The sequence below is a fragment of the Nelumbo lutea genome, chromosome 3 (assembly GCF_056320005.1).
Source record: "Nelumbo lutea isolate HS-2025 chromosome 3, American lotus-T2T, whole genome shotgun sequence".
Classification (NCBI taxonomy): Eukaryota; Viridiplantae; Streptophyta; class Magnoliopsida; order Proteales; family Nelumbonaceae; genus Nelumbo; species Nelumbo lutea.
This window is the reverse complement of record NC_142686.1, coordinates 102,783,295-102,796,209: the sequence shown is the minus strand read 5'-3', so window position 1 is coordinate 102,796,209 and position 12,915 is coordinate 102,783,295. Positions and strand designations below refer to the sequence as shown.

The following is a 12,915-nucleotide window of genomic DNA, read 5'->3' as shown; positions in this document are numbered from 1 at the left end:
TAAAAACATATATATGCATGATGAAAATAATTAAAAAAACTTGTATTTTTTGTTTTTACTTTATTTAAATTAGTATATTTTATTTTCTTATAATAATTTATTAATTTTTAAAGAAAACATGTGGATTGGATTAGATCCGAAGATCCAACTTACCGATAGGGCTCGAATTCAAATCCGAGTCCTATCAGATCCAATCGGATCTGACATAAACAGTATCAGATCAGACTTGAATATACCTTAATTTGAATCCGATCCGATCCGTTTGCATCCCTAACAATAATTTCATGTTTGGTTGGCCCCTCTTCTCTATTTTTTCTTAAATGTATTTATTTCCAAGACTAGGGGTTCATGTCAATTCAATATTAGCATTAATGCATTGTTATGCGTAAAAAAACATAGTTATCATGTTTTAGAGAAATTTTGCCTTAAAACTTTTGACATACAATATACATGCATACATACATTGATACATTTATAAATACAGATACATAAATGTATGTTTATAAGATATTTATACATAAAAATACAAAGTTAAGTCAGGTTCAGGTTAAGGCCTCAACTCAACCTGAAATCAAGTTCATAATTTTGAATCCAAATTTCAACCCAACCTAATCCGATTTGACCTTTTTAGGTTGGGTTTTGGTTTCATTGTCTCATTCATACATTAGACCGATGCTTGATATTTACTACAATTATTGTGATATCGTCTATTCGATAGTCATTCTCTAACCATAACTTATATGATTCTCCAGCAATGGCAGCACATGCATTCCGAGGATCTTTGTATCTCATCACCTACAGAAAAAAATGGAAGAATTTGTAGTAGAGGATGAACAGGCATAAAGTTGGGATAAGGCTTGAATGATAATGATTTACCATAAATCAGTTCTAAACAAGGCTTATTTCTTTTATATATGAAATATTTTATATTACATCATATAGTTTGTTATATGAGCCTAAAGTATTGAGCCTCCGCCCAAACCCAGCCTAGAGAGTTTTCAGCTTAATGCAGGCTGAGACTGGGAATGGGCCTCAACGCAAAACCTAAGTCCAAATCCAATATTTTTGAATCGGGTGGAAAATGATCACTCCTTGATAGACGATTGTTTTTCCCCTAGGACTACATCTAGGGTAATTGTGATGTAGATGACAATTTGACACGTCTGTTGCCCCCCAAATATTTAGATATAACGTTTCTGGGAGACACTATAGACAAACTTTTGCAGATTAAAGAATGACAAATGAGAAGCACCAAGGGCCTTGCCCTAATAATATTTGGATTGATCATTGATGAAATAGGGAGAATGCAAGAAACTAAGGCTGCGTTTTTATTTGCACTGGTATAAATGCATGGGAGTTTAAATAGGATAAATGCATGGGAGTTTAAATAGGGTAAGTGCAAATTCTGATTTATTTTTGCTTCAGATTTGACCTCTTGTTTGTTTGTGAAAAGTAAAATTGGGGCTGTGATCAGGTTGGAGTGTAAACTTTGCATCAATTTTATATGCAAAATTTATACGACTAATAAGTGCATATGAGACAAATAAGACAATTTTTTTAATTACCAAATAGGAATGCAAATCAGATTTACAAACAAACAAATTTTCATCACAAATAAAAGGCAGCCTAAAGGTGGGATCATTTGTGGGAACAAAAATAGGTTTTCCTGTAATTAGGGGTGTACAATCGGTTGGTTCGGTTCAAACCAAGAATCTAATTGACTATTTGGTTTTATCATTTCTTCTAACCAAACCGATCCTAATCGAATTTGGTTCGGTTTGATTCGATTTTCAGTTCGATTGGACCCTGATTTTACATAAATGACAAGCATTTAATAAGTGTTATTAATGAAAAGTTAAAATGGCCCCAAAACCCAATGGTTTAGTTAATTAATATTAACAATTATTAATTAAAAGTTAGAATTACCCCAAAGCCCAATAGTTTTAATTAATTGGCTATTATTAATTAAAAGCTAAAATGGACCCAAAGCTCTATGCCAATGGGAAATTGGCGAATTGGCCATTTTCAAAAGTAATTAATGATTAATGAACAATTAATGACTAATAAACAATTAATAATAAGTCTAGGTTTTAATTAACTATTATTAATTGTTCATTGGAAAATATAATGATTAATTAGCATAAAATATTAAATAAAACATTAATGTTTAATATACTTAACTAAATAACAGCATTAATTCGATTTTCGGTTCGATTCTGTTGAAAATTTCTGTTAAACTGATCCGAAACCAAAAATTGATTTTTTTTTTTAAATAAAAATTGAGCCGACCCAAAAACCAAATTAGCTTATTTGGTTTGGTTTGATTTTCGATTTATCAACCGAATTTGAACACCCCTACCTATAGTCATGGATCGAAGCAACTATTGAGTAAAAGCGTAGTGCAAATCCACTTGTGAGGATAATACCGAAAGGATGACAAATTTTGTACTTCATGAAAGAACGGCTAGTGAGGAGCCAACTGCTTCTATTAATGCAAATGGTCAGTGTCTTGGTTTCATGTGGCATGGATTAATTTTTTCCGTTGATATAAGTTAATAACAAAATTTAGGAGGCATTTGATAAATCTTTTTTTAATGGTTTTTCAAATTTTCAAAGACTAAAATTTGGTCTTTTTTCCATTTAGCAATAAAACATAAGAAGCTAGAAAGACCCATGTCCTAAAAAGTAGAAAGCTTGTAGGAGCCCAAAATGGGCGAAAATCAGGAAGCCCATCTTTCTGTGACTAAAATGTTTTGCTTAACAGCCCGGTAGACCACGGCAGACCAGGATACTTATGGTTTTGATCTACTGGGATATTGAAACTTGAAAGATCTACTTAAAAAAGACTTGCCAAACAGCTCCTCACTCCTATTTATTTAAGATGGTTCACATTTCGAATTGAAATCAAAATTCTTCTGAATTGGAATGGTCTATTCTCATAGTCTGTTTGGTAGAAACAAGAATGGAAATATGATTCCGATTCACGCCCAACCAAATAGTTGGAATTGGAATAACCATTCCAAACCCCAATTCCTGCTAACCAAACAGGGCCCCTAAGTGAATTTGGTCCGTCTTCATTCATGTTAGATGATGAGGACAAATTTCACCAGAGGATGTGGAGAAATAAAATGAGAAAACAGGCTAATGAGTCAATCCAGATCCAGCTGAAAAAGAAATAGAGAAATGCACATAATCAAAATACAAGAAGAAGGCCTAAGGCTTACCATATTGCCGACGGCTTGGCTGGAGAGGAATTGGAATACACCATCACTTGCAATAACAAAGAACAAGTGATTAGATGTGAGCTGAACGGTGGTTACTTCAGGAACAGCAATCACTCCAATCTTCTCAACCATACTATCACCCAGGCTCCTTGTAAATGCAGTCCCACACATCCACTTCTCATCCTCCACCACCCACAGCCTTGGGGGATCATCGCATTCACTTTCTTCACCCCATGACTGAATTTCTGGATCATCGACCCCTTCCAACTGACTGCAACTCAAAACCGTTGCCCCACAAAGCTTCACCCTTTCATATTCATCCCTCCTAAATGGTGTCTGATCTTGTGATAGGTCTTCTGCAACAACACGACTCCCGCTCTTGACAGCGATTATTGCTCTCGAGTCACCCACATTTGCCACGAAAAGTTTGTCACCACTGACCAGGACGGTAATTGCAGTTGTACCGCTCTCTGAATCGTCTATCTCGCTTTCATTAAGTTCAGAATTTGTGGCCCGAAAGGCAGAATTGTATGCTTCTACAGGATCCTCTGCCAACGAGGGATCGGCTGAGAGGATTTCCATCAGCCTATTCCGAACAAAAGTCGAACACCTGGCGCCATCCTCGCCGTGCCCATCAAAGACCCCAAAGAAATGGAGGTTTGGGTTACCTTGGACCTGGGTCTTGATGCAGAAACTATCCTGATTTTCTTTACCAGGCCTATGGGGCTCGTAGCCCCGCTGAGTGAGCGCTGAATACTCTAACTGGAACTTGTGGGAAGGCACGGAGGCGAATTCCAACAACCTCCCTGTGAGTATGTGACCTTGATTTCCATGAACACGGAAGTCGTTGCTACAATGCGGCCCAACTTCTTGCACGTCTGCAGTATCTTCATCAGAGGTTACTTGATGCCGACCACAGCACAACATGGACTGAGAACCGAAGAGCAACATTTTGGGGTTGACAAGAGCACAGCAATTTTTTTGTACACAGAACATGGGTATTTGGAAACAGAATTAAGAACGAAATCCAGATCAAGCCAGTGTTCTGCGATAAACCCTAGAAAGAAGCAGTAGATCCCTCTTAGAGAAAGAGTATTTCAGTTTTCAGAGAAAATTGTGATCTGTGTTTCGGGTGAAATAAGAAGCTATGCATGCATATAAATTAGTCAAACCGGGAAGAAGCATTCTCAAGAAGATGCACCTTGTATTTATGCGAGTTCCTGCACAAAACCTTTCCTCGATACAGGGACAAGGATGAATCATACGAAAAGGAAGAATCTGGGACAAGTTTCTCCAATCCTGAAAATCAAAATCCCAGAACACATAGACGACGTGTATTGGGCGTTAAAAGGTTCTTACTAACAAGAGGTCTTGTTATAAGGTAACAGAACCTTAATTGCAAAACTCAGGAAGAAGAAAATGATCAAAACCTTCAGATGAAATAATGTGACATACCCAAGGGGGTCTTCTGAAGAAGAAATGAGGTTTCTTTCAAGCACAGATTTTTGGATAGGTCTTATAAAAAGCACAGATTTTTGGATAGTCAATTTTCTGTGCGCATGTGTGTTTGTGAAGAAATGGATAATAAATATGTCTTGCGTGAATAAAGAGTACACAAAGATACTTTCCTTTTTTGTCTCCATCCTTACTTTGGAGTTTAATAACTTCAGTTTTAATTAGATCTCCCCATGAATGGATACATAATAGTCTAGTACAATTAACTAAAATAAAAAGAAAGTGAAAAAAACACAAAACTCAGTCATTTCAGCACTTACATCCTGTCATTTTTGCACCTAAAAACCCCTTTCATAACATCGGATTTTGCCTGCTGGAGAAACTACGGTTTGTCACCATTGTGACGTCTAGCTCGAATTTGGGAGTTTGAAAACGATGGTGAACAATGATCCAAAATGCAAAAATAAATGAGGGAAGGGGTGGGAAAAAAGACAAGGAAGAAAGAGATAGAGAGGCGGCGAACCAGCGGCACCCCCCTTCTCGCTCCAGCGGCGGTGATGACCCCTCTTCGAACGAAAATAGAGGGGTGGTGAACCAGCGACACCCTTCTTCGAACACTGAAGAGTGAAAGACACAACTGCACACAATGGCGAACCAGCGGCACCCCGCTTCTCGCTCCAACGGCGGCGATGACCACTCTTTGAACGAAAATAGAGGGGCAGCGAACCAGCGGCACCCCTTCGGTTAATGGATCAGTTTCTGCTGAAGACGGAAGATCTTCTGTCGTTAAAGAGAGGTTCGACCAAAGATCTTGGCCTGATGATTGTGGCTTCCCTCTTTGTCCCCCGTTATCCAGTGACTAGGAATGGGCTGAGGTAGCCGTCCACTCTGAGCTCAGTGTTGATGGTGGCTTCTTGCTAGCACGCTGACCGTGATGTGTAGCCAGGGGTGGCCCTCTCCACTCCCCTCCTCTCTCTCTCTCTCTCTCTCTCTCTCTCTCTCTCTCTCTCTCTCTTTGACCGGGACGGTGATGACCACTCTTCGAATGAAAACAGAGGGGTGGCGGTGAACCAACGGCACCCCTCCGGCCATTCTCTCCCATTTCTCTCTCCTTTTACAGTGCCTTTCATTGTCGACCTCTACTCGAACCAGAAGCGGCGATGACACTTTTCTCTCTGATCTCTGTTATTCTCTCACACTTTCTCTTCTTTTTTTTTCTTCTCCTTCTCTCCTCCGCGTCCTCTCTCATTTTACTGTTTCATCATCGCCTCTGCCACTGCAACTCATTGTTGCAGCGGCAGATCTGAACACGACAGATAACCAAAGACTAACAGGAAATGAAAACAGGTATTTTAAATTAGTACTAATATGAGTTTATCAGTATGCAAGCATACAATGAGAGAAAGAGAGAAGGGGAGAGAGAGAAGAGGTAGAGGTAGAGGGGGAGGTTTGAGAATGGAGAGAGAGACCGAGGCGGATAGAGAGAGTGGGGGCTCAGGGTACGAGGGTAATATTCGGTTTTAAAAAAATCGTATAGGTCACGTGGGGTCACATGTGCATAGATTGTGATGGAGCATTAATCGTAAGGAAAGGTTCTTTATAAAGGTAGTCAATTTTTAAGAAATTTATCCTATTTATCTATCTATATATATATAATTCATTCATTCTACGTATCATCCTTGCCCATTCTTTAAAACTTGCTGCAAAATATTCATTCTATTTTTTTCAATTTTAATTTTTTTTTATATTTTTTTAAAGCCACCTAAATCAGAATTCACACTTCCCACAACCTAAAATTTCTTCATTCCCAAATCCCCAATCCCTACGTTTAGGGGTGCAAATCAGGCAGGTTGGTTTAGGTTTATAGTCAATTCAGGGCCGACCCTAAAATTTGGATTTAGAGCTCGAGCCCAAGGTCAAGTCCAATTTTCTCAACCTGAGCCTAGTTCGTCCTGTAATTTGATGTACTCGGGTTGGGTTTAGATCTGGGCCGGGCTCGGGTTAGTCAGTGAATCCCTCTAAAATTACACATATATAAATGTATTTATGCAAATATATATTCATATATTTATGTATGTATATAAATATGTATACACAATATCTATACAAATATTATATATATATATATATATATATGTATGTATGTAAGTGGGCCGGGTTCGGGCTACCTAAGGGCTAGGCCTAAGCCCAGCCTCAAAAAAAAAAAAAACTGACTTCCTGGACTGAGCTCGACCGTGTCAAATTCCGGATTGAGCTGGTTCGGGCTCGGGCTAGGCCCGCCCAAGTTGCACCCCTACCTAAGTTTCTAACAAACAAGAATTATAATAAAGGATGGCTCTTTTTTGTTTTTTGTTTTTTCCAAAGTTTTGGAGAATGAATACATATAAACGTGGTGGCCACTTCCCAAATAATTTTAAGCATGAATCTCTCTCTCTAAATTATAACGCCCCAGACCTGTTGATAGGCCGGGCTCGGGCTTGGCTTTTACCAAAATTTAAATGAGCCCGGTCCAAAAACCGAGCCCAACATAATATAAATCAGGCCCAAAACTCGGCCAGTGAACAGGTATGCCTACAATCTCTCCCCTAGTTAATTGTTGTTAAAAATTGTTCAAAAAGCTTTCATTAGAATTTTTATCAATCACGATATATGGAAATATTTGAAAGATAAACAGTTTCAGTAATACATATAAAGCCAACCGTTCCATCAATGCTCACATTAGGAAATCTCTATTTTTAATAGTTAATTACTAGTAATTACTTAAATAATAATTAGTTAACAACAATGGACTTAATTAATTGATTAAAATTAATTTAATAGTACTAACTTAATTTCTTAGTAATCAATTTAATATATGAAATTTTAATTAACAATAATTGATTTTTCATACTATGAATTATTGATCACTATACTACATTTTTTGCATTTCTTTTTTATATCTGTATACATCATACCACTTTATAAGAAATCCTGTCCATCGCACGGGCCCCCACTAGTATATATACACTAGTAGGAACCTGTGCGATGCACGGGAAAATCAGAAAGTTGATTAATTTTATTAATTGATAATTTGAAAGATATCAGGGATTTTCTTTTGGTATAGGATAAAATATAGGGAAGGCTTAAATCAATTGGGCCAAATGGTACCAAGTCCAACCCAAACAATTTTTTGGTTATGTGTTATTTGATAAATTTATGTTAGTTTTTTATTATTTATCTTAAAATTAAAATTTTAATTGTTAAAAATATTAATTACTGAAAAATAATGTTAATAACTAACTATTTAAAATATGTTAAAACAAATAACTAAAATATCATTGAAAATATTAATTAAAAATTTTAATATGAAATAATTAAAAAATATTAACTACTAAAAATATTAAAATGACCGAAAGTTATACTTTTTAGTAACTAAAACTTAGAAATGTTAAAATACAAAAATAATATTAATCACTAATTACTGAAAATATTAAAACAAAGAAATAAAATTAAAGAGAGTTGTAGTAATTAAATTGTGGAAAATAAATGATTAAAATACAATAAATTAATTAAATTAAAATCAAGAAATTTCAGTAAATAAATATACAATAAGTTACTGAAATTAATACTTTATTAATAGTAAAATAAGATAACCAAAAAATAATTTAGATTAATGTTGAATTCTAATTTTAATAATTAATGATTTTCTGATAATTTATCGCTAATTATTGCAAATTAATAGTAAATTTTGTGGTCTTTTACTATATATTTTAACAAGGAAATTAATAGTTTACTCAAATTATGAAAATTTTATTTTCAAAATAATCATCTATTGTTTTCTATATTTTAATTAATATTTTATAATGATAATCAATAATTTGAAATTATTTTACCAAAACATTTTACAATAAATATAGTGATAATTTACTGATAATCAATAGTTAATAGTTTATTGATAATTAATAATTTGATTATTAAATTAATACAAATGAGTAAAATTTAAATTAATATAACCAAGTTTCATTCTAGTTAAATGTGGATCCAAACCGAACTGCTTTTATTCCAAATCAGACATGACCAATTGACCAGTTGGGTTTTGAACGGGTTAATTAGAAACTGGGTTGGAACTGATCCATATGTATCATACTATCATCTTCCTAAACCGTTTCGAACTAAAAGTGTTCTCTCAAGTGAACATAGTACCCATTCTTTCACAATCTAGTCCAACAACTAGCCAATGTTGAGTACGTAGAACAGCGCTAGCGGATGGTTGTAGGTAGGGGTGAGGGAAAAGCTGAAAAATTGAATCGATCTAAAAATCGACCGAAACTGAACGAAAAAACTAGTTAATTGAATCGATCGGTTCAGTTTTAGTTTGGTGTTTTAAAAAATAGAAGATATTGGTTCGGCTTCAGTTAACCCATAGAGGAAATCGACAGTTAACTGAACTGACCGGTATATATATATTTCTATATATTTTATATATATTTATATATATTATAAATTAATAAATATACATTATATATATAAATATATATATATATATTTATAATATATGATATATTATTTTTTATTTAAAATATTATTATATATATATATATATTTATAATATATATTATAAAAATAGAAAAACCAAAAAATCGACGATTAATCAAACTGATCAACCGATTTATCGATTGACTTTGATTCGGTTTCGGTTACCGATTTTCCAAAAACTGGTAGTTTTGGACTATACTTTGAGATGAGAGGACTGCTAATCGATAATTCGATACTACATATTATAGCAGAGAGGTGATAAAAGCAAACTTAACAAAAACAGGGAAATGAGACGATTGAGATCAATCTTCTCCCAATATTTTTCAACAACTTCTCATTAAAACAAAAAACAAGGATGGTAGTTTGCACTTGAACACGAACTGAGGATTTAACCAAAAAAAATGTAAAATTGGCCGGGTGCTATCCTTTTCACTACAGAACTATCCATTTTCTAAAAATCATCTGAGGGAAGGTCGGTGATCGTACTTTGGAGTAGTTTCTTCTCTGAATGTATCAGATGAAGCTTGTCACACTGTACCATGATTGTGTCAGTGTTCCCAACTTAGAATTGTATTTTGAAGTCAGTTTCTCAATGTATAACGACTTAGAATTGTGATTGATTTTCATTCTATCTTATAAGTTGTTTGTTGGGAGTGGGAAGGTTTGAAAAAATGAACTTGATCGATTATGGGGAATTAAAAAAATTCAAAAATTCAAAAATTTAAAAAATTAGTAAAAGGGATTTTGGAGCAAAATTTGAAGAGCAGAAAGATGCCACGTGGACTGAATTTCTATGTATAAGATTTTCAGCTCTGACAACCCCTATATTTTGCGAAAGATGCCATGTGGGCTCTGACAACCCCTGTACCAGCGGCGGTGCCACAAGCTGATGTTGTGGTGAAACGGATCAAGATGAGGAGGAATAGTGGACTGGCAAACGAGACGGACAACTTAGAGATTCAATTCCAGTAGCCTCCTTTGAGCTATTTTGGTAAGTTCAAGAGGAACTGGACCGTGTATATCAGAATCTTGATCCTGATATACGTCTTCATGGTTTTTTCCTCGGTTGCCCTTCCCTGTTCCTAATCTATAAAATCCACTTTCTTCATATGTGTTCTACATTTTCCTGGAATTGGATGCCTCCACATCAGTACAGATCTCCCTCCATGGCTGCAGCATCACGCGCCTTAGCCATCGGTTTCTTCAACTCAGGTGAGGCAGCGTGACTCAAATTCCACAAGTCAGTTTGTCGAATTTGAACATGGTATCGGAACTAATCGTTGGCGCAGTAGCTTTTCCTAACTGCCATAGTGAAAAATTTTCAAGAGCTAATATGGTGACTCTGTCTTTCTGCCCCTTCTCTCTTCTGAGCCTCTGAGAATTTCTCCATTTTCTTTATCCTCTTGATTTTGCTAATTTACTCTGCTTTTATAAAAGGTGTAAATGGATAAGGTTGTCCCTTGACTCCCTTCCGCCCTTCTCTCTCTCTCCCTCCCTCTTTGATAAATCTCCCGCTATAACAAGATGTAACCAAACATGACGAGTGTAAATGAGCACAATGGCCGCTTCATATTTTACACTCTCACCGAACCATCGTGTCTCAACCCCATTGGTGTAAAAGTGCATTTACATTGGAAACAAATGCGGCTATAATAAAAATAACAGTTTAACACTCAGTCCTTCATCAATGATCGACTTTTCTTTCCATTGTTTACCCTTGTAAAATTCTTTTTTCTAGAGGTTATTAAATTTTGCAAACAAATCAAGTCCCAACACAAGTTAGGTGATAGTTTTTCTGACTTATTAATTTAGGTGTCGTTTGGCAAGTCTTTTTTGAAAGATTTGACAGGCAAAAGACGTAATGAGCTTTTACATAACAATCTTAGTAGTCCAGAGTTCATTTTATTAGAGGCGTGTCTTTCAATGTGAAGATGAGACTTGAGCAAGTGAGAAAAGACAAGAAAATCCATTTCTAACTTCCCAAAATAAGCTTGAATTGAGTTACTCGCGTTTTTTCAGAACATAGTCTTTTGGTGGAAAGATCTTCCTCCAACCAAATAGAGAAAGACTAAAAAGCAAACTGCCAAGATTCTAAAAAGCTGACAACCCATGCAGAAAGATGCACCAAATGGGGCCTTAATTTGTTTCTTCCCTAGATGCTTCAATACACTCTGGATCAATGCGTTGATTTTCCTTTGAGTCCATAGTCTATACATTTTCTAACATGTGCAAAGAGGGTACCCCACAAATGCCCAACAACATATCCCAACCATGCATTGGGAACATCTCCCATTGATAATGTTGGGAGATGTTCCCAATGCACGCTGAGATGTGCATGTGGGGTAGGGCCGCAAGTCGGGTCGGGTTGAGGCCAACCTTAGCCCAACCCTAACTTCTAAACCCCAACCCTAACCCTAACCCAACCCAACCTTCAACCCCACCAACCCAATCCTAACCCTAACCCAAACTAAATTCCTTCAACCCTAACCCAACCCAACCCAACCCGAAGCCAATTATGGGTTGGGTTGGGCTCGGGTTGGGCCCAACCCAACCTTCTTCCCATCCTTTAAAACCTCATAGAATTTCTCGATTTTAGATCTTAACTCAACTTTCGCTGCATATATTAATCCCATGTTTCAATAGTATTTGTTTGTTTACGTTATTTTTTTGTTCTTTTAGTACAAAATTCAAAAGAACAGTTGTTAGAAATGACTATAGTTTATTATGAGTAGTTATGATAGATCTTTCTTGGGCAGCAAACAACATAGAGGAGATGAAGAATAAAATTTTCAAAATACATAAAATAATGTTATTAAAGTTTTAGTCTTTCTGGTTAGGATTAAGTGAAGTGATTGTCTTAAAAGAAATACATGATACTATGTGGTGGAAGATATGTAAATATCATGCATCTCAACAAATCAATGTATGATATCTATCTATCTATCTATCTATCGGTCAAGAAATTTTCTCCTTTTTTTGAATTTTTTATTTTTTTATTCCATGTCATTTTTGAAACAATCAATGAGATGCATTTTCCCTATAACCTAAATAATCTCTTCTCCTAAAATATCTCCTAAACTACCTCCCCCACTATTCCCTGATTTCTCAAAAATTATCTCTAATTCCTATTTATCTCCAAAATTATCCCTAATTTAGTAGGAATTTTTTCTCCTAAACTATCTATAATTCCAATTTATCCTCTCCCCTATTCTTTATCTATATCTGTCTAAAGAAAGTTTGGAGTAAAAAATTTATAAATTATTTAAATATTCTAACAAAATTATATAATATCTTTAAAATATTTATTAAAACACAAAGTAATTTTATATTTTTACAAAATATATCATGAAATTATGTACAAACAATTTAAATTAAGTTTTTTTTTTCTTTCAGATTATAAATTTAAATGTTTTCCAAATATTTAATAATATGCAAAAGCTTTAAATAAATAAAATTAAAATTACAAAAAAATTAAATAATTTATAGATTATTTAAATAGTTATCATAACTAGATTTTAAATAGTTCAAATAACAAAATTATGTAATAAATTAAAAATATCTTCAAAGTAGAAAAATAATTATAACATAACATTGAAATTTATAATAATTTAATATATTACAAAGCTAATAATGAAATTATGTAATAATAGTATAAATTATGATTTTATGGATAATTAAATTCAATAAATAATTAATATTTTAAAATTTAAATATTTTGCAT

At 34.7% G+C, this 12,915-nt stretch overlaps 1 protein-coding gene across 2 annotated transcripts; it reads right to left on the bottom strand.

Moving 5' to 3' along the window:
- Positions 1–442: 442 nt before the first annotated feature.
- Positions 443–4,892, bottom strand: LOC148867262 (putative protein phosphatase 2C 35). 2 transcript variants are annotated; one of them, XM_088975259.1, is made up of 4 exons: positions 4,680–4,892; positions 4,426–4,523; positions 3,225–4,281; positions 443–795 (listed from the first exon to the last, which is right to left on the bottom strand). In XM_088975259.1, exons 3-4 carry the CDS (start codon positions 4,218–4,220, stop codon positions 658–660), a joined length of 1,134 nt encoding a protein of 377 aa, XP_088831385.1. In that variant the 5' UTR covers positions 4,221–4,281; positions 4,426–4,523; positions 4,680–4,892; the 3' UTR covers positions 443–657. The 2 variants fall into 2 exon arrangements, with proteins under 2 accessions (XP_088831385.1, XP_088831384.1); XM_088975258.1 differs by having other exon boundaries at positions 4,426–4,783.
- Between the last annotated feature and the right edge of the window lie 8,023 nt (positions 4,893–12,915).